Source organism: Delphinapterus leucas, chromosome 12 (assembly GCF_059928025.1).
Source record: "Delphinapterus leucas isolate spDelLeu-1000000601 "Yukka" chromosome 12, BTC_Dleu_Yukka2, whole genome shotgun sequence".
NCBI lineage: Eukaryota > Metazoa > Chordata > Mammalia > Artiodactyla > Monodontidae > Delphinapterus > Delphinapterus leucas.
The window spans coordinates 38510500-38530071 of record NC_143140.1 but is presented as its reverse complement, the minus strand read 5'-3'; the positions used below and the strand labels follow the sequence as shown (position 1 = coordinate 38530071).

General features: G+C 38.0%; 1 protein-coding gene across 2 annotated transcripts in view; it reads left to right on the top strand.

The window, feature by feature from the left end:
- The window catches only part of COQ3 (coenzyme Q3, methyltransferase), a 31020-nt gene extending 11519 nt beyond the window's left edge, over positions 1–19501 (top strand). The window contains exons 2-8 of one of the 2 annotated variants that reach the window (XM_089921887.1): positions 635–761; positions 1844–2026; positions 3912–4064; positions 6580–6679; positions 9932–10174; positions 13136–13295; positions 14538–19501. In XM_089921887.1, coding sequence (XP_089778013.1) covers positions 635–761; positions 1844–2026; positions 3912–4064; positions 6580–6679; positions 9932–10174; positions 13136–13295; positions 14538–14758 — 1187 coding nt within the window. In that variant the 3' untranslated portion in view covers positions 14759–19501. The remainder of the gene's footprint in view (positions 1–634; positions 762–1843; positions 2027–3911; positions 4065–6579; positions 6680–9931; positions 10175–13135; positions 13296–14537) is intronic. The other variant, XM_022553164.2, reaches the window with a different exon arrangement.
- The last annotated feature ends 71 nt before the right edge of the window (positions 19502–19572 follow it).

Here is a 19572-nt window from a genome sequence, read left to right as displayed (position 1 = left end):
GAATGACTATTTATTTTAGGAGATATATATGTCTATAAGTGCACATTTTTTTTCCTCTGTAAAATGTGTTGAGCATACATATAAATCCATTTCATGTAGCTAACATGAACGTGACATAATTTGAACTGGTTTTGATAAATAATCTCAAAATTAATATTACCCTAGTTTGTGGGAATTCCCTGGTGGTCCAGTGGTTAGGACTCTGCGCTGTCACTGCTAAGGGCTCGGGTTTGATCCCCGGTTGAGGAATTAAGATCCCACAAGGTGTGTGGTGTGGCAAAAAAAAAAAATTACTCTAGTTTAAAAGGTACTGTAGTTTTAATTTGAATATCATTTTTAATAATTTTGTGCAGCATAATGTGTATGTAAAAACAAATGGCATGAAAAACTTTACCATAGGCATTACTTATTTTTGATGATTATTATTTCAGAAATGTCTGATTGGAGTTAGATGGCAGAATGCAAGATTTTTATTTTATAATTTAAAGTAAAATCTAAAATTAAGGGGAAAAAACCCTTTTGTTTATCAACTGTAATATAAGATTGCTGTATAAAATAGTTTCTTCAATTACATGCATATCAGGGATTCATACTGTGCAATGCTTTCTCTAGACATTTAATTTTCTTTTCTCAGCTTATTCAAAAAATCAGCTCAGTTGGACTCTACAAATTAAACCATCGGTTTTCAGTGAATACAGAATCATGTGTTTCAAATCCTATAGCATGACTTTTGCGTGCCTGAATAGGATGAAAAGTTACAGGTAAGTTTGTTCATTATTGTGGCAAATATTCACATAATTATGTGCAATAATAGTTTAGTATTGATTGTGTTTAATAAACTTTGTCAGTAGAGCTCATGTGGTTTGATTAAGGTAGCTTTTATTTATTTAAATATTCTTATTTTTCCAACAGCTTTTAAATTTGGGAAATTTCAAACCCACAGAAAATTTGTAATATAGTATACATCCAGTACGTGCCTTTCATCCATATTTAGTCATAGCTTTTATTTTATTTTTTATATATATATATATTTTTTTTCAGTACGCGGGCCTCTCACTGCTGCGGCCTCTCCCGCTGTGGAGCACAGGCTCTGGACGCGCAGGCCGAGCGGCCATGGCCCACGGGCCCAGCCGCTCCGTGGCATGTGGGATCCTCCCGGCCGGGGGCACGAACCCGCGTCCCCTGCATCGGCAGGTGGACTCCCAACCATTGCGCCACCAGGGAAGCCCGATAGCTTTTACTTTTTTATTTTTAGTTTGTTTTTGGTTTTTTGCGGCATGTGGGCCTCCCACTGTTGTGGCCTCTCCCGCCGCGGAGCACAGGCTCTGGACGCGCAGGCCCAGCCGCTCCACGGCATGCGGGATCCTCCCGGACCAGGGCACGAACCTGCGTCCCCTGCATCGGCAGGCGGACTCCCAACCACTGCACCACCAGGGAAGCCCCCGGTAGCTTTTATTTTTAATGCAAGACTATATTACTCAGAGAACTACTTTTTACTTCCTCATAATATCCTTATGACAGGACACAAATAACGCAGTGCTTAAATCATAAATGATTTGGGTGTAACATAAATATAAGGTGGTTAAGTATACATTCTAGATAGTAATATTGAATCAAAGTAATATCTTTATGTATTCATATATTAGAAACCAGTTTCTAACTTTGTGAAAAATATTGCATTGTGTTAAGGTATGAGCTCTGTTCTCCAAGTGCATGCTCATAAATGAACTGGCTCTTTTAAGATTGGATGTCTGTAAAATCATTCTTAGTCAACTGAGCAACCACCTACTGTTAACTATTGTAAGTTAGTCCTTTTTTTTTTTTTTTTTTTTGCGGTACGCAGGCCTCTCATTGTTGTGGCCTCTCCCGTTGCAGAGCATAGGCTCCGGCCGCACAGGCCCAGCAGCCATGGCTCACGGGCCCAGCCGCTCCGCAGCATGTGGGATCCTCCCGGACCGGGGCATGAACCCGTGTCCCCCGCATCGGCAGGCGGACTCTCAACCACTGTGCCACCAGGGAAGCCCAAGTTAGTCCTTTTTCAAAAAAATTTATTTTATTTATTTAATTTATTTTTGGCTTCGTTGGGTCTTGGTTGTGGCATGTGGGATCTTTCGTTGCGGCACACAGGCTTCTCTCTAGTTGTGGTGTGCAGGTTTTTTTTTTTTTCTCTCTAGTTGTGGCGTGCGGGCTCCAGAGCACGTGGGCTCTCTAGTTGAGGTGCGTGGGCTCAGTAGTTGTGGCAAGGGGGCTTAGTTGCCCCATGGCATGTGGGATCTTAGTTCCCCGACCAGGGATTGAACCCGCGTCCCCTGCGTTGGAAGGAAGATTCTTTACCACTGGACCACCAGGGAAGTCCCTGTAAGTTAGTCCTTGATTACTGAGGCTTTGCATGAAGCATGAAAAAGAGGGTAATATTCATAAAATAATATTAAAGAAGAGTGATATTTAACTCTTAAAATGATATTAAGTAATCAATATAGAATGTACTCTACGTAGCTTAGAAAAACGTAGTAAAATTTAAATGGCATTACCTATGCTAATGTAACAACCTATTCTCTTTTACCCAAAAACCTCTGAAGAATTTTCCTATCATGTACTTTGACATGGGACCTGGTGTAGTATCTGTCTGATCCCCATTTAGTCCCTGTTCGATTCCATTTGATTAAAAAATATATTTACATGAATTATATACTTTTCTGGGCCTTCTCCTTCAGCCTATTTATTTGACAAATGTTTCCCGAGCACCAACTGTGTTTTAGGAACTGTGCTTGTCACTAGGGATAAAATGATAAGCAAGACAGCTTATGTTCCAATGGAGAGACATGATCAACTAATCACATAGGCTCACAAAGAAGTACAGAGTTGTATAGGAGTTAAAATAGGACAGTATTAGATGACATTCCATTTAAGCTAAGGTCTAAAGGATGAGAAGAAATTAATTAGGTGTGTAAAGGAGGGAAGGGGGAATGTGAGAACAATGTTCCAGACAGAGGGAATGACATGTCCAAAGTATCTGGGGAATGAACAAGCATTGCCAGTTCAAAGAACTTAAAGAAGACCCATGTGGCTGGAGTGGGGAGGATGAAGAGAGTAGTGGGAAGTGACTTTGGAGAGGGAAGAAACTGGGGACCAAATAATTCAGAGTATTGTATGCTATGCTAAGGATTTTGGTCTTTTTCCCAATGTCACTGGAAAGCCATGGAAGCATTTTAAGTGGGAAAATAGCATGATCATATTTATATTTCAGAACAGTCACTCTGGGTGCATTGTGGGGAACAGATTAGAGGGGGATGAAGTCCTAAGAAGGCCAACTAAATAGAAGGCTAGGACAATAGTTCAGGCAAGAGATGACGGGAGCTTGGATTAGTATGATCAAGCAGTAGAAATGGAGAGAAGGCTGAGGCATCTGAGTTCAAATCCTGGCTCCACCACTTAATCTCTCTGAGCCTTCCTTTTCTTGTCTGTGCACTAGAGATAATAATAGTACCTACCTTATGGAGTTGCTGAGGATTAAATAAGATGGCATATGACATATAGGGATTTCTTAAACAAGCAGTACCTGGTATTTAGTAAGTATTCAGTAAATAGTTACTACTACTACTACTACTACGTGACCCAAAAGGCCAATTTTTTAAAGTTTCATTTTTGTTGTAACTTACTTCGAAAGCAAATTAATTTGTTTCATCTGTGACTATATATATATATATGTACACACACACATATATACATATATATATCTATTTATAAGCAATGTGATTATAAGAAAACTTGTTTTGAAGCATCAAAAATGAGCGATACATATATTTAGAATCTAGTAAATTGCAAATTAGAATATCTTTCTACTTAATATATCCCATGTTACATTTTTTTAAATGGCAGTTTTTGCCTGGCTCTTCCTTCTGACCTCTTAGACTCCCTTGGACAAGACTGTACAGTACTTCCCGGACCACTGTAGACAGCAGTGAGGTGAAGACCTTCCTGGCCTTGGCGCACAGGTGGTGGGACGAGCAAGGAGTATATGCACCTCTTCACTCTATGAATGACCTGAGGGTGCCGTTCATTAGGTAACATTACAGAAATTCTAGATCTTTTAAAATACAACTCTTTTCTTCAATAATTCATTTTCTTTCGAGTTCATTTTTCTCTCGGTTTATGCCTAGGTTCAAAATGCTGCATTTTAACTTTGCTTTAGAAATTAGGGAGATTCTCTTCAATATCCATTGTTTGACACTATTAATTTTTTTTTTTTTTTTTTTCTTTGTGGTACGCGGGCCTCTCACTGTTGTGGCCTCTCCCGTTGCGGAGCACAGGCTCCGGACGCGCAGGCCCAGCGGCCATGGCTCACGGGCCCAGCCGCTCCGCGGCATGTGAGATCTTCCCGGACCGGGGCACGAATCCGTGTCCCCTGCATCAGCAGGCGGACTTTCAACCACTGTGTCACCAGGGAAGCCCTAAATATTTTTTAAAATTTGTTTTATTTACTTATTTTTGGCTGTGTTGGGTCTTCGTTGCTGCACACGGGATTTCTCCAGTTGTGACGAGCAGGGGCTACTCTTCATTGCAGTGCACAGGCTTCTCATTGCGGTGGCCTCTCTTGTTGCGGAGCACAGGCTCCAGAGCGCAGGCTCAGTAGTTGTGGCGCACAGGCTTAGTTGCTCCACGGCATGTGAGATCTTCCCGGACCAGGGCTTGAACCCATGTCCCCTGCACTGGCAGGTGGATTCTTAACCATTGTCCCACCAGGGAAGTCCCGAAACTATTAATTTTTTAATAGCATCACTCGAGTTCTACACTGTTTCATAAATTAACTTGAAGTATTTTTGGATATTATTGAGTTAATTAGAATTAAATCCATATGAAAAGGAATTAGGGTCCTGTGGCATCAAGGTCATTTTATAGCATCTTTGGCCTTTAGGCAGTTCTGATAAAGGGAATAGTACTGAGAAAGTTCAATTCAACAAATATTTTTTTGAGAACTTACCTTGTACAGAACTTGGGGGCTGGAATCTGTAAAAGCTACTGAGATATTCATCATTCAAAACACAGTCTGTGTGCTTCAGGAACTTAGAGTTTGCCATGGGAGATAAAGGCAAGGGTTCATCAGACTCCACTTATCAAGACTCCACTTATCAATTGTTCATTCGTTCTTCTGTCCATTTATTTATTTATTTATTAAACATTTTTGAGCAGCCGACATGGGCAAGGCAGTGTGATAGACACAGAATATCAGATTCAGACTGCCCTCAAGGAACTTCCTGATTGGTTTTTGCTGGTTTTATCAGTGCAGCAAAAAGGAAAATATTGGCACATTCTTATTACCACTGAATTAGTGGATCATTGAAACACTAAGGCAGAGAAAAGCAGAAATGTCATTCTGTTAGGCTAGATCAGTGGTTCTCAAGGTTAGCCCTGGACTAGCAACATCAGTATCACCTGTGATCTTGATAGAAATACAAAATTCTCAGGTATCACACTGGACCTACTGCTTTGGGGGGTCAGCAGTCTGTGTTTTCCTTCCAGGTGATTCTGATGCACGCTCAGCTTGAGAACTACTCTGTTCCAACTAATGTGACACTACTAGTTAGACATAACGCTAGAAAAGACCATCCAGGGCAGTACAAATTATGGTTAGAAGCTTAGATTTTATTCTGATCATAATTAAAGCCATTGAAAGGGAGCAATGTGATCTAAACTATGATATAAAGAAGTCATTTTGGCCAATGTGTGAAGAATGGATTGGATTTCATTTGAAATGGGTCCTTTCTGTATATTATAACGTTCTGAAATTATCTACTTAACCACTATCTAGGTTTTTCTTAGAAGTCAGTTAATTTGAATAGCAATAAAAGATTTCCTAAGATGTCCTTGTTATATATGACATTTATTTTAATATAAGTATAATTAGAATTTGTATGTAGCCCAACTTAAAAGTTTAGTTTACGATACTGTTAGCTATATATATCTGTGTGTGTATATGGGGTTGTGTGTGTGTGTGCTTACATTTGTGTATGTGGGAAAATATTGCTATGATTATCTTAGAATTAAGTCTACTTGATTTGGGTGCCTGTTTACATGATCGTGAAAACACCACTAAGAAGATGAAAAGTGACTCAATTTAGAAGGTAATGTAGGCAAATTCTGCAAATATAGATCTCCAGTCTGCTTCTACTAAACCCTGTAAAATAACCTATTTGTTGCTGATATGAAATGGGTCTAGCAAGTACTAGCAACATAGCTAATAATACCTCAGGTGACATGATATCTCAAGTGAATAAAATTAGGTTAATCTAAACTAGATTGTTTTTAAAGTTTTTCTTTAGATTATTACTAAAGTAATAGTTAAGTCATAATTATTAGTAGATTATTTCAAGAACTTTAAACCTCCTGCTTCTGACTACCAAAAATATCTTATAAATTAAGAATAATGTCATTTTATGCTGAAAATAAAAGTTTTTTTACCCCCAAAATCAATAGTCTATTTAAAAAGAGAGTTTAATATTTCTTTGAAAATTATGCACTTTTAAGACTTTATTGATAAAATTAATGATTTTTTTAATATATTTTGAATTTTTTTTAAAGAGACAATCTTTTAAAAACAGTTGCTGATCACCAGCCAGGAAAACCTTTGTCTGGGATGAAGATTCTTGATGTTGGCTGTGGTGGTGGATTGTTAACGGAGGTAAGTGATTTACAACTTTCCTGACATTTTTCTTTTATTTTTTTAAAAGGGAACTCTATATTTATTTATTTATTTATTTCTGGCTGTGTTGGGTCTTCGTTGCTGTGCGGGCGTTCTCTTGTTGCGGTGAGCGGGGGCTACTCTTCATTGTGGTGCACGGGCTTCTCATTGCAGCAGATTCTCTTGTTGCGGAGCATGGCCTCTAGGTGCGCAGGCTTCAGTAGTTGTGGCACGCGGACTCAGTAGTTGTGGCTCTCGGGCTCTAGAGCGCAGGCTCAGTAGTTGTGGTGCACGGGTTTAGTTGCTCCGCGACATGTGGGATCTTCCCGGACCCGGGCTCAAACCTGTGTCCCCTGCATTGGCAGGTGGATTCTTAACCACTGAGCCACCAGGAAAGCCCAACTTTCTTGGCATTTTTAACTGGGAAAAAAAAAATTGAGAAAAAGTGGGCTTATGCCTCTTTTATCCTTTTAACAAATAATATTGTTCATTTTTAAAACAGGAAGTGTATAATGTTGTTTTTAATATTTTTGTGATTATAAACTAGTACATGCTTTTTACTTTCTTAAAAATATATAAGTATTTCATCTTAGAATTTAAAAAAGACATGAAACCTCAGATGGGCCCTAATGATGCCAAATGAAGGCACAAACATACATATCATGATGAATATCAGAGAAAAAGAGAAAACTCAAAGAACTTCTAGTGAGGAGGATAGATTACTTACATAGAAGAAATAATTAAACTGATAGAAGACTCTCTGTTGACACTATTAAATGCAATATTATTAAAGACAATAAAACAAAACAAAAAAATATATATAAGTATTTCAGAAAATTATAGTGAGGATTTATTTTTTTTTTACACAAAAATGGGGCACTGGTAAAAATAAATAAATGGTACCTAATTAAACTTAAAAGCTTTTTCACAACAAAGGAAGGCATCATCAGAACAAAAAGATAACCTACTAAATGGGAGACAGTATTTGCAAATGATATGATTGATAAGGGGTTAATATCCAAAATATATAAACAGTTCATACAACTCAACATCAAAAAACAAACAACCAGGTTAAAAACGAGCAGAAGACCTGAGTAGACATTCTTCCAAAGAAGATATACAGATGGCCAATAGGCACATGAAAAGATGCTCAACATTGCTAATCATCAGAGAAAGGCATGTCAAAACCACAATTAGATATCACCTCACACCAGTCAGAATGGCTATCATTAAAAATTCTACAAATAACAAATGCTGATGACGATGTGGAGAAAACAGAACCGTAGTACACTGTTGGTGGGAATGTAAATTGGTGCAGCCACTACAGGAAACAGTATGGAGGTTCCTCAAAAAACTAAAAATAGAACTACCATATGACTGAGCAGTTCCACTGCTGGGTATACATCTGAAGAAAACAAAAAAACTAATTCGAAAAGATACACGCACCCCAATGTTCATAGCAGCACTATTTACAAGAGCCAAGATATGGAAGCAACCTAAGTGTCCATCAACAGATAAGTGGATAAAGAAGATGTCACACACACACACACACACACACACACACACACACACACACACACACACACAGGAATAATAGCCATAAAAAAGAATGAAAATTTTGCCATTTGCAACAATGTGGGTGGACCTAGAGGGTATTACACTTAGTAAAATAAGTCAGACAAAGACAAATACTGTATGTTATCACTTATGTATGGAATCTTAAAAATAAAGCAAACAAATGAATATAACAAAACAGAAACAGATTCACAGATACAGAGAACAAACCAGTGGTTGCCAGTGGGGAGAAGGAAGGGGACGGGGCAAGATATGGGTAGGAGGATTAAGAGGTACAAACTACTATGCATAAAATAAATAAGCAACAAGGATATATTGTGCAGCACAGGGAAATATAGCCATTATTTTATAATAACTTTAAATGGAGTATAATCTATAAAAGTATTGAATTACTATGTTGTACACCTGAAACTAATATAATATTGTAAATCAACTATACTTCAATTAAAAAAAAAACACTGGTCATTTGAATAGCTTTGGAAACTTTGTTGTCTCTTCTCTCCCAAGATATTAGGCAATTTCCGCTGGTTTAAATGCACTGATAAGCTGTCCTTTTGCACTTGCTTCAGTATCAAAACGTAACAGAATTTTGCCTGCTTTGGGGGCTCTCCCCTTCTTAGGTGCTCTAGAGTACTTCTCCCTGTGAACAATACTTGCTTTAGCTGACAGAATATTTATGCCCTACAGTTCTATTTTGTAATATCCTATCAACACAATAACTTTTTGTTTAAATGCTGCATCATAATCTTTGCTTGAAAGATATTTTAAGCAAACAGTACAGGATACAAATGTAAGTGAAGATACGATGGTGTGTGTTACTGTCAAGATCATAACAGCCAAGTTGACAGTGAGGTTAACAGAGGCCCTTGATACATAGCTAAGTTTCCATATGCACAGAAAATGTGTTCTTCATATGGCAGTGCGCTGGTTTCTCTTGACATCAATTATAAAATTTCAGGATGTAAAATATGTGAAAATACATCCCTTAGAATCAAGAATATGAGGTGTATCAAATTGTAAATTAGTACAATTTTACTCTATGTGTTATATGATCTTCTCCGTGTATTATTACAGATTTATGTCTCTAAAGTTAAAATAATTTGATTTATACTTTTAACTTATTAACTAAAGAGTTATAAAATAAATGCTATGCAGTTTTGATCAAAATAAAGGCTGTGTTTAAAAACTTGGGCATGTCATGGGAAGTGACTGAATATAAAGGCTGAAAGAGGAATTAGCTACGAAGAATCGTTTTTAGTCAGTCAGAAGAGAAACTATGGAGAAAAAAATGTGCTTCAGAGAATTTGAGTATTAGAAAATTTTGCTCTTTTTACAATGACATGTTACATTTATTGCACTTTAAATATGTTAATACTGTACTGTGTGCCTGTAAATATATCTAGAGAATGTAGACAAAAATTTCCTCACTATTCGTAAGTAGTTCCTGATAAGTTTTGTTGTTGTTGTGATTATTGTTCTCACTTTTAAGCTTTTTATTATGGAAATTATCAAACATGTACAAACTAGAGAAAATGGTATATTGAACTTTCGTGTACCCATAAATGATCTCCAACAATTAACACCTCGTGCCTAATCTTGTCTCCTTTTTGAGAAGCTTTTTATTGCTAACGTGTGTTCTATTTTCTTCCTGAGGGTAATGATTTCTTATGCCATTAGCCTCTAGGGCGGCTTGGGGCTTCAGTTATTGGAATTGATCCTGTGGATGAGAACATTAAAACAGCACAGCACCATAAATCATTTGACCCAGTCCTGGATAAGCGGATAGAGTACAGAGCGTGTTCCCTGGAAAAGATTGTGGAAGAAACTGCAGAAACATTTGATGCTGTTGTAGCTTCTGAAGTTGTAGAACATGTGCTTGATCTAGAAATGTTTATACAGTGCTGCTGTCAAGTGTTAAAAGTAAGACTTACAGAGTTTACTTATTTGTGTTTTCTTTTGAGTTTGTGTATGTATCCATAGCAATAAATGTTTTATAATACTTGGAACCAGGAAGACAGGATGAGGGGACAGCATCTCTACTGGAGATTACTTCTGCCTCTCAGCCTGCCCTCGATATCTGGGGTTTTCCAGATCTAGTATCTTGATGTCCAGGGATCTTGAAAAATGTTGGTGCTGAACACTGCAATACAACAATAGATTTATAGTGGTATTTTTCTTTGGTGTAGTCTGGATTAATTACCTAATAGGCATTGAATGACAATTACTAAGAAATTGACTTGGATTAATACTTAAAAATAAAAAACCATTATTAGCATAAATTGGTTAGCCAGCATTTGTTAAGTCACTCTGTATATGTGATATGTGTAACAGTTATCAGCTTATAAAAGAATACTTCATACATATGATCTCATCAGATCTTACCTACAACCAGGTGAGGAAGGTAAGGCAGGCATTATGACCTCCTTTGACCCAATGAAGATCAGAATCTGAGGTGTCAGAGGTCACATGGTCTTTAAGTCAAAGGTCACTAGGCACTTAAGTAGGGCGTAAGGCTACATCTTTTTATCTGCTCAGCGGCATGTGGGATCTTCCTGGACCAGGGCTCGAACGTGTGTCCCCTGCATTGGCAGGTGGATTGCCACTGTGCCACCAGGGAAGTCCCTACATTATTATGCTTATATAATTTGACACAGTCCTCTGAAGGTGGTTCCAAATTTTCTTTTAATAAATATTTCCAAAGTATTATTATTACTATATCAACTCTGTTGTTTATGTATTCAAGAGGTAACTCCCTAAGGTCAAGAGCTAAAAGAATTAAATGCTTAGCCTTTATCTAAATAGAGCTTTTAAAAAATACTTTTAAAATAATTTTAGATTTATAGAAGAGTTGGAAAGATAGTACACAGTGTTCCCACTGTGAAGGGTGGTGAAGGGTGCCCTTCACCCAGTCTCCCCTACTGTTAACATTCTACATAATAAGGGTAGGAACTGGGGTGAGGCAGGTGTGGCAGAAAGTCAAAGGCGGCACTCGCTATTCTGTGCCAGTCCTGCATTTGCATGCCCCAGAGAGTGAGTGCCTCCTTGGATTCTGTGCCCTCAGTACCTCACTTGCCTCACCGTACTCCTAGCCCTGTATGTAACCCATGGTATATTTCTCAAAACTACAAAATTAGTTGACATTATACTATTAACTACACTACAGACCCTGTTAAATTTCATTAGTGTTTCCACTAATGTCATTTTTCTGTTGTAGGATCCAATCCAGTGTTCCATATTGCATTTAGTTGCCATATCTCTGTAGTCTCCTTCAATGTGTATAGTTTCTTGGTGGTGTTTCCTCTTAAAAACAAATTTCATTAGGTATACCTCCTATTTTCCAAGGAAAATTCCTTAATTATTTCTTTTTGGGTAGTGTCTCAGTCAGTGTGTATGGATGGAAGTTCTCACATATATTAGGGATACTGGCATCGTGGAATTTAAAACTAATTTTTGCTTTAATGGAAAGCCTATTTAAAAAACAATGACCAATGCTCATCACTATTTCCTTAGAGTAAGATTTTATGAAACACAGATTAGATATTTATAAGTAATTTTTCCCTTAGCTCTACTGAGATATAATTGACACATAAGTGATTTTTTTTTTTTTTTCGCGGTACGCGAACCTCTCACTGCTGTGGCCTCACCCGTTGCGGAGCACAGGCTCCGGACGCACAGGCTCAGCGGGCATGGCTCATGGGCCCAGCCGCTCCGCGGCATGTGGGATCTTCCCGGACCGGGGCACGAACCCGTGTTCCCTGCATCAGCAGGCGGACTCTCAACCACTGCGCCACCAGGAAGCCCACACATAAGTGATTTTTAATGAGATATTTTAGAATACTAGAGTTTTACAGAGAAAAGTTATAATGTATAATGAAGTCGTGTCTGATATTTTAGTCTTAAGGGCACATCCCAATATTTCAGGGCCTTCTCTTATCATTTTTATTTTTGGTTTAGAGTGTTATTTGAGATATTTTCATACATATATATCTTAATATGATTATTTTGGAAGGGGTCTTAGGCATTTTATCTCCATCAGGTGCTAATGAGAATGTGTGGAAGAGACATTAATGTTCTTGCCATTTGTGGGAGTACATACAGGAAACACTATAAATATAGTCACTAAAAAATGGCAGACTAAACAATCCCGTAAGTGGTTTGCATTCACTGAAGTTCTTATCTTGATCTCTTTATATTCTTTATACTAATGAAATCAAAACAAAACAAAGCACTTTCATACCTTAATCATTAAGGCTTTTGTCAGAGAACACTTATCGGCCTTGCCAGCCTGCACAAACCATGGGGCAGTGTGCGCTGTACCAAACAAGTCAGGCAGACTCGGCACCCAAAAAGAAAGCATTGTTGACACATTAAGACATCAGTGTGGACATGTAACAAGGAAGAGCAGCCGGATCTCATTTCTATATTTTTATTACAAATTATTTGCTATGTACAAAAGAATGTATAAATATAAACATAAATCATAGTAATGTATGATTTTAGGAGTTAGTTGTAAGCCCTGTTGCATAAACTCAGTACACGCATCTTTAGTGGACTGCCCATAACAATGAACTTCCCAAGAGAAAAAAACTCTCTATTTTGGTAGATTATATTTTATTCACACTTGTGGGTTTGTGTTTTGTGGTTTTTTTTTTGACCGTGCGGTGTGGGACCTCAGTTCCCCGACCAGGAATCGAACCTGTGCCCCCTGCACTGGGAGCACGGAGTCTTAACCACTGGACCCCCAGGGAAGTCCCCATACTTGTGTATCTTAACTGCACTTAAATTGTTTGGAAGGAGGGAGGAGGATGGGGGAAGCCAAGCCTTTATCTAACTGTTACTCCTAACATTTAAAATTTTACTTCTACACATATTTTTTTTTAGCCTGGTGGTTCTTTATTCATTACTACAATCAACAAAACACAGCTGTCCTATGCCTTGGGAATTGTATTTTCAGAGCAGATTGCAGGTATTGTACCAAAAGGTACTCATACATGGGAGAAGTTTGTTTCACCTGAAAAGCTAGAGAGCATTCTGGAATCAAGTAAGTATTAAAATTTTTTCCAATTTCCAAGGCCTAACTGAACTTTTAATGTGCCTATAATTATTAATCACATAACCTAGCACTTAATGAAATAGGCCACTATTCTTTGGATGTTGGTTTTCTCTCCTCAACTAGATCATAAACGCCTTGAAGTTAGGATTAAGTATTACATCCACTTTTCTCTCACCTATGGCACCTAACCCAGGGCCAAGCAAATCATAGATGATCAATGAATACTTTTTGGCTGTTTAGTCCTCACCTGTTTAAGGATGAGGTACAAATGTCTTTTAGTTACACATCCTCAGTTTGTCCTATTGAGGCCGTGCTTGAGTCAGCTTATTTTACGTATTACTTCCTTCATAGTCAGATATATTTTGAACTTCCTTGTCACATTTTTTTTTTTTTTTTTTTTTTTTTTGCGGTACGCGGGTCTCTCACTGTTGCGGCCTCTCCTGTTGTGGAGCACAGGCTCTGGACATGCAGGCTCAGTAGTTGTGGCTCACGGGCCTAGCCCCTCTGCAGCATGTGGGATCTTCCCGGACCGGGGCACAAACCCGTTTCCCCTGCATCGGCAGGCGGACTCTCAACCACTGCGCCACCAGGGGAGCCTGTCACTTCTTATGTAGTGTTTTATGCTAGCTATAGCATGCCTTATAGTACGGTTATTTTAGTGTTCTTAACCTCTTTCTGGCTTGAAGGCAAGACTGTCTCCTTTTTGTGCTCCCCACAGTGCCTAGCTCTGCTTTACACCTCGTGAGCACTTGATTTACCTGTTGAATTCCTGTCAAGTAATAACACTTGTCAGTTCATTTATTTGGCATTTGGTATTCCTCTTAGGCTCATGTGTGCCTCATGCTTTTTGTTCACGTAACAGTATATCAGTAAACTTGATTTTACTTGGAATAATATTATCTGTCCAATGAAATGTGGTAATTTCTTCTCTGCAAGTAACTTTGTTGAAAATAGAGTAGAAAAAATATTTTAAAGATGATCGGAACAGTCAGTTGTTGGCCGGATTTTCTAAAAACAGCTAACATTTATTGAGTACTTATTACCAAATTCCAAATACCGTGCTAGAGTTTATGTTCTACTGCAGTAAAGAATGAGCTGTACATGGCTACAAAGTATTTGTGCCTATTGAGTTAGGAATCCTTTTTTAATTTGGAGAGTTGCATGAGACTCTTGGCATGTGGAAGGTAAATATTTATTAAAGATGCTCTGTCTGATATTTTTTTTTCTCAGACGGTCTGTCAGTTCAAACTGTGGCAGGAATGCTCTACAACCCCTTCTCAGGTTACTGGCATTGGAGTGAAAACACCAGCCTTAATTATGCAGCTCATGCCCTGAAATCCAGCATGCAGAAACACCCAGCTCCTGCCGAGTTTGCTTTAAAGGAGGAAACAGAAGAGCTCCGCATTGAAACCTCCACCAACTCAGGTGTGCATGAAGCGCTGAAGAAATGAATTGTTTCTAAGGACTGTAGTAAAATGGCTTGAAAGTCTGATGTTTACAAATACACAAAATATACCATTTGTCTTTTGAGACAGGATCATAAAGAAAAGAAAGTCAAATAGAAAGGGCTAAAACCTTAGATAAAAACTCTTGTTGTTTCATCTAATAGCTACCTTCAAGGAATTAGTCTATGTGATCTAGGAGTTTAAGTTTCTCAGCCTTTGTTATATAAATAGGGTATACATATTTCACTTCATCTTACAGATTATATATTTTTCCCGCATGTATGCACATACATATATACTGTAATGTTTTAATTTAAGTAAATTTGTATCATCTAGGTTCTTCTTTATTTGGTTTTAGTTAAAGGCAGTTATGCTTCTCACTGGTTTTATTTTATACCACTTATATTTAGGAAGATAAAATGTCTTTTTTCCTTTAAATTTTGGTTTTTGGAAAGCAAATTGATTGTTAAATATATACTGGGTTTGGTCAAACATTAGAATCAAGAAATTCAGATTATGTTGGACATTTTTCTCTGTACAGTTCTATAAATGTTTTGTGGTGCCTTTTTTAAGTAGAAAAGATTTTTGAACTCAATTTAAGAGTTTAGTTATGGAAATTTTCTTTTTCGGCTAACATTTTGTAATTAGAGGGACTGACTTGAAATATACTTTCACTCCTCTTGAAGTATGTGATTTTTTGGCTTTTTCTGAAAGTCCAGAATGTATAAGGACTTTGATAGAGGGTGTTGACCAAATATGAGAAATATAGGTTGAACGCCTGTGGCTCATACAGAAAGTCAGCTTTTACTTTCTAGCCTTTTTTTTTTTTTTGGCTGCATCCCACTGGACCACCGGGGAATTCCGTAGCCTTACTCACTTTTACGCTTATAAGCTTTCTGTATTTCTTTGTCAATGCCTGTTGGATTGGGCTCACCACGCAAACAATTCCCAAGCATCTTAGCTTATCATTTGCTTCTCAGTGGCATTCCAGGGAGGAAACTGAAATTTAAAGGGTTAAAAGAAATTTTAACTTCAGTTGCTAATGTCTAATTAGGACACTAAAAATCAGGAGTTCCCACTGGGTTTCATTTAAAAGTTTGATTCTTAGTCTGAATTCTAGTAGTTTTGTTACCAAAGCAAAGCTTCTTCATTCTATCTGTTGGGAAAAAAGAAAAGTGTTGGTATTAGAAATTAATCTAAATGGAAAACCAGAAACTGTAAAACTCTTAGAAGAAAACATAGGTGGAATACTCTTTGACATAAATTGTAGCAATGTATTTTTGGGGTTTTTTTGGTCTCCTCAAGCAAAGGAAACAAAAGCAAAAATAAATGAGTGGAACCCAATTAAACTTAAAAACTTTTGCACAGCAAAGAAAACCAACAACAAAATAAAAAGACAACCTACTGAATGGGAAAAAGTATTTGCAAATGATATGATTGATAAGGGGTTAATATCCAAAATATATAAACAGCTCATACAACTCAACATCAAAAAAACAACCAGATTAAAAGATGGACAGGGCTTCCCTGGTGGCACAGTGGTTGAGAGTCCGCCTGCCGATGCAGGGGAAACGGGTTCGTGACCCGATCCAGGAAGATCCCACATGCCGCAGAGCGGCTGGGCCCGTGAGCCATGGCCGCTGAGCCTGTGTGTCCGGAGCCTGTGCTCTGCAACGGGAGAGGCCACAACAGTGAGAGGCCCGTGTACTGCAAAAAAAAAAAAAGATAGACAGATGACCTGAATAGACATTTTTCCAAAGAAGATATACAGATGGCCAATAGGCACATGAGAAGATGCTCAACATCGCTAATCACCAGGGAAATGCAAATCAAAACCACAATGAGGTATCAACTCTCATCTGTCAGAATGGCTATCATCAAAAAGTCTACAAATAACAAGTGTTGGCAAGGATGTGGACAAAAGAGAACCCTTGTACACTGTTGGTGGGCATTTGAATTGGTACAGCCACTACAGAAAACAGTATGGAGATTCCTCAAAAAACTAAAAATAGAACTACCATATGACCCAGCAATTCCACTCCTATTTATCCAAACAAAACAAAAACAAAAACACTAATTCAAAAAGATATGTGCACCCCAACGTTCATAGCAGCACTGTTTACAATTGCCAAGATATGGAGGCAACCTAACTGTCCATCAACAGATGAATGGATAAAGAAGATGTTATTTATATATATGTATTGGGTTGGGCAAAAAGTTCGTTCAGGTTTTTCCACCCAAACAGTTTTTTTTTGCCACCCTAATACACACACACACACACACACACACACACACACACACACACACAATGGGATACTACTCAGCCACAAAAAAGAATGAAATTTTGCCATTTGCAACAACATGGATATTGTTGGAGGGTCTTAGATGCTAAGTGAAATAAGACAGAAAGATAAGGTGAAGGGGCAAGATACAAGAGATACAAACTACTATGAATAAAATAAGCTACAAGGATATATTGTACAGGGACTTTCCTGGTGGCACAGTGGTTAAGAATCTGCCTGCCAATGCAGGGGAGGTGGGTTCGATTCCTGGTCGAGAAAGACCCCACAGGCCGTGGAACAGTTAAGCCCGTGCACCACAACTACTGAACCTGTGCTCTAGAGCCCGTGCACCGCAACTACAAAAGCCGGCAAACCTAGAGCCCGTGCTCTGCAACAAGAGAAGCCATTGAAATGAGAAGCGCGTGCACCGAAACGAAGAGTAGCCCTTCCTCGCCACAACTAGAGAAAGCCCGTGCACAGCAACGAAAACCCAATGCAGCCAAAAATAAATTAAAAAGTTAAAAAAAACCCGATTAATCTAAGGACTGTGTAATGAAATTGATTAAAAAGCAGCCCCCAAACAAAGGGCATTTATTTTAGAAAGAACACTTTCAATTATTAAAAATATACATTGTTAAGTGATGGAAATTCAGTATGATTCAGTAATAGCCCCATTAGGTAGGGACTACCGTCCACTCCATTTCACAGAGATGTTAAATGTATTCAGCCTCTCACAAGTAGTAAGATGCAGACCCAGGTAGTCTGATTGCTGAGCTTGTGCACGTCACCACTTTGATACTTGTACCTAGTATCTGTACCATCATATGGTCATCGTGGTAGCATAACCACACACAACTGGATTATTATCACGTATGTGAATTGTCTGTATGCAAGGTAGCACCCTCAAAAGCATTTAAATCAAACAGCATCACAAAATCTAGAGTCTGGGCTAGTTGCCTCAGTTCTCTTAGAGCTTCATTGCCTTTCTATGACTGAAACAATTACATGCTACTGATGGCAACTTAATAAAATGCTTTAAAGACCCCAAATAAAATTATAGCCTTACTTTCTATTATAGTTACAGGTTTTACTATTGTATTAATTATAAATTGAAGAGAAGTATTGAATTCAAGTACTACACAACAAAAATATCTCAGTCAAGCAAAAAAGTAAAAAATTTTGACATCATTTGAAATGTCTTTTTGATGTGTGCTAGGGACACTCAACAAGGGCTTCTGTGCTACCGTTGACCTGGAATACACAATATTGAGAGGCATCAAGTAAAGATTTAGAGACTGCTCGGTAACGAGGCATAGGAGTAAGTCATGCTTACTGGAAATATTTTTTAAACCTGGATTGGCAAGGTCCCTGCAATTCTGTAAAACATATTTGTGTAATTACAGGCTTACAGACATTGATCCAAAAATCTACGAATCATAAGAAAATGTCAATGGAGAAATAAAGACGGAAACAAAACCAAATGAAAGTGTTAGAACAGTCAACACATAATTGCTTTTATTAACTTACAATGCGACTCTATTAGAAGGGAGATTCTTACTTGACTATTACTAATGAGATGCAAATGACATGCAAGTCTTCCCTGTATCAAAAAAAAAAAAAAAAAAAAAGCCAAAAATCCTGACACTGATGGTTTGCATGAAAATCAAGCAAAAGAATTGATTGTGAGATCAATAAACCTCTTGTATCCCAGCAAGAAAAGGATGCAGCACATATAAACGAGCCACTGTCTAGGAACTAAAAGCCACCAGTTGGAGCCAAAGGAAGAAAATATGTTCTCAAGATGATGTGAACAGAACTGAGAATGGGGGTGGAGAGTTACAGAGTAAATATGGACACGAGATGTTTCCACTCTGATAGATGTGAACCTTTGTTTCCCGTTGACAGATGGGACCCAACAGACATAAAGTCACTGACATCATGTAAGATCTGCACATGTCTTTCTGACTCTAAAACAGGCTCTGTATCTGGAGTCCTGATACAGGCTTCTGGGGTTCTAGGAACCCCCTGAAATAGGGAACAAAATTTTGCGTGTGTGTGTATTTTTCTGCCGAGAATGTCCCATAGCTTTCATCAGAGTCTCAAAAGTTTCATGACCCCCAAAAAAGGTTAAAGGTGACTATAGTTAAAATACTGCAGTAGGGAAATATAGTCTTTACTTGACAGAATATGTCAGGAAAAGAAAAATACGGTCACTCTGTCTTCTGCTTATATTTTGTAAAAGTGAACATGAAGGGTGTCAGTAGCTGTGAAAGGTGAAAACTGGATCATGATTTAAATTGCCTCTTTTTGGTCATTCTTTTGATATTAAATTGAAGAGACATTCTGGGATTCTGTTTTTAGACTTAGTTTTGTCAGGATGGGATGGTAGAAGTCTAGATTAATTAACAATCAGATTTATGCAACGTTTAAAGAATTTCAACTCATTAAAAAAAAAGGATTGATTTTATTATTTATGTATTTATGTATTTTTTGGTCGCACCCTTGGCAGTGAAAGCACAGAGCCCTAACCACTGGACC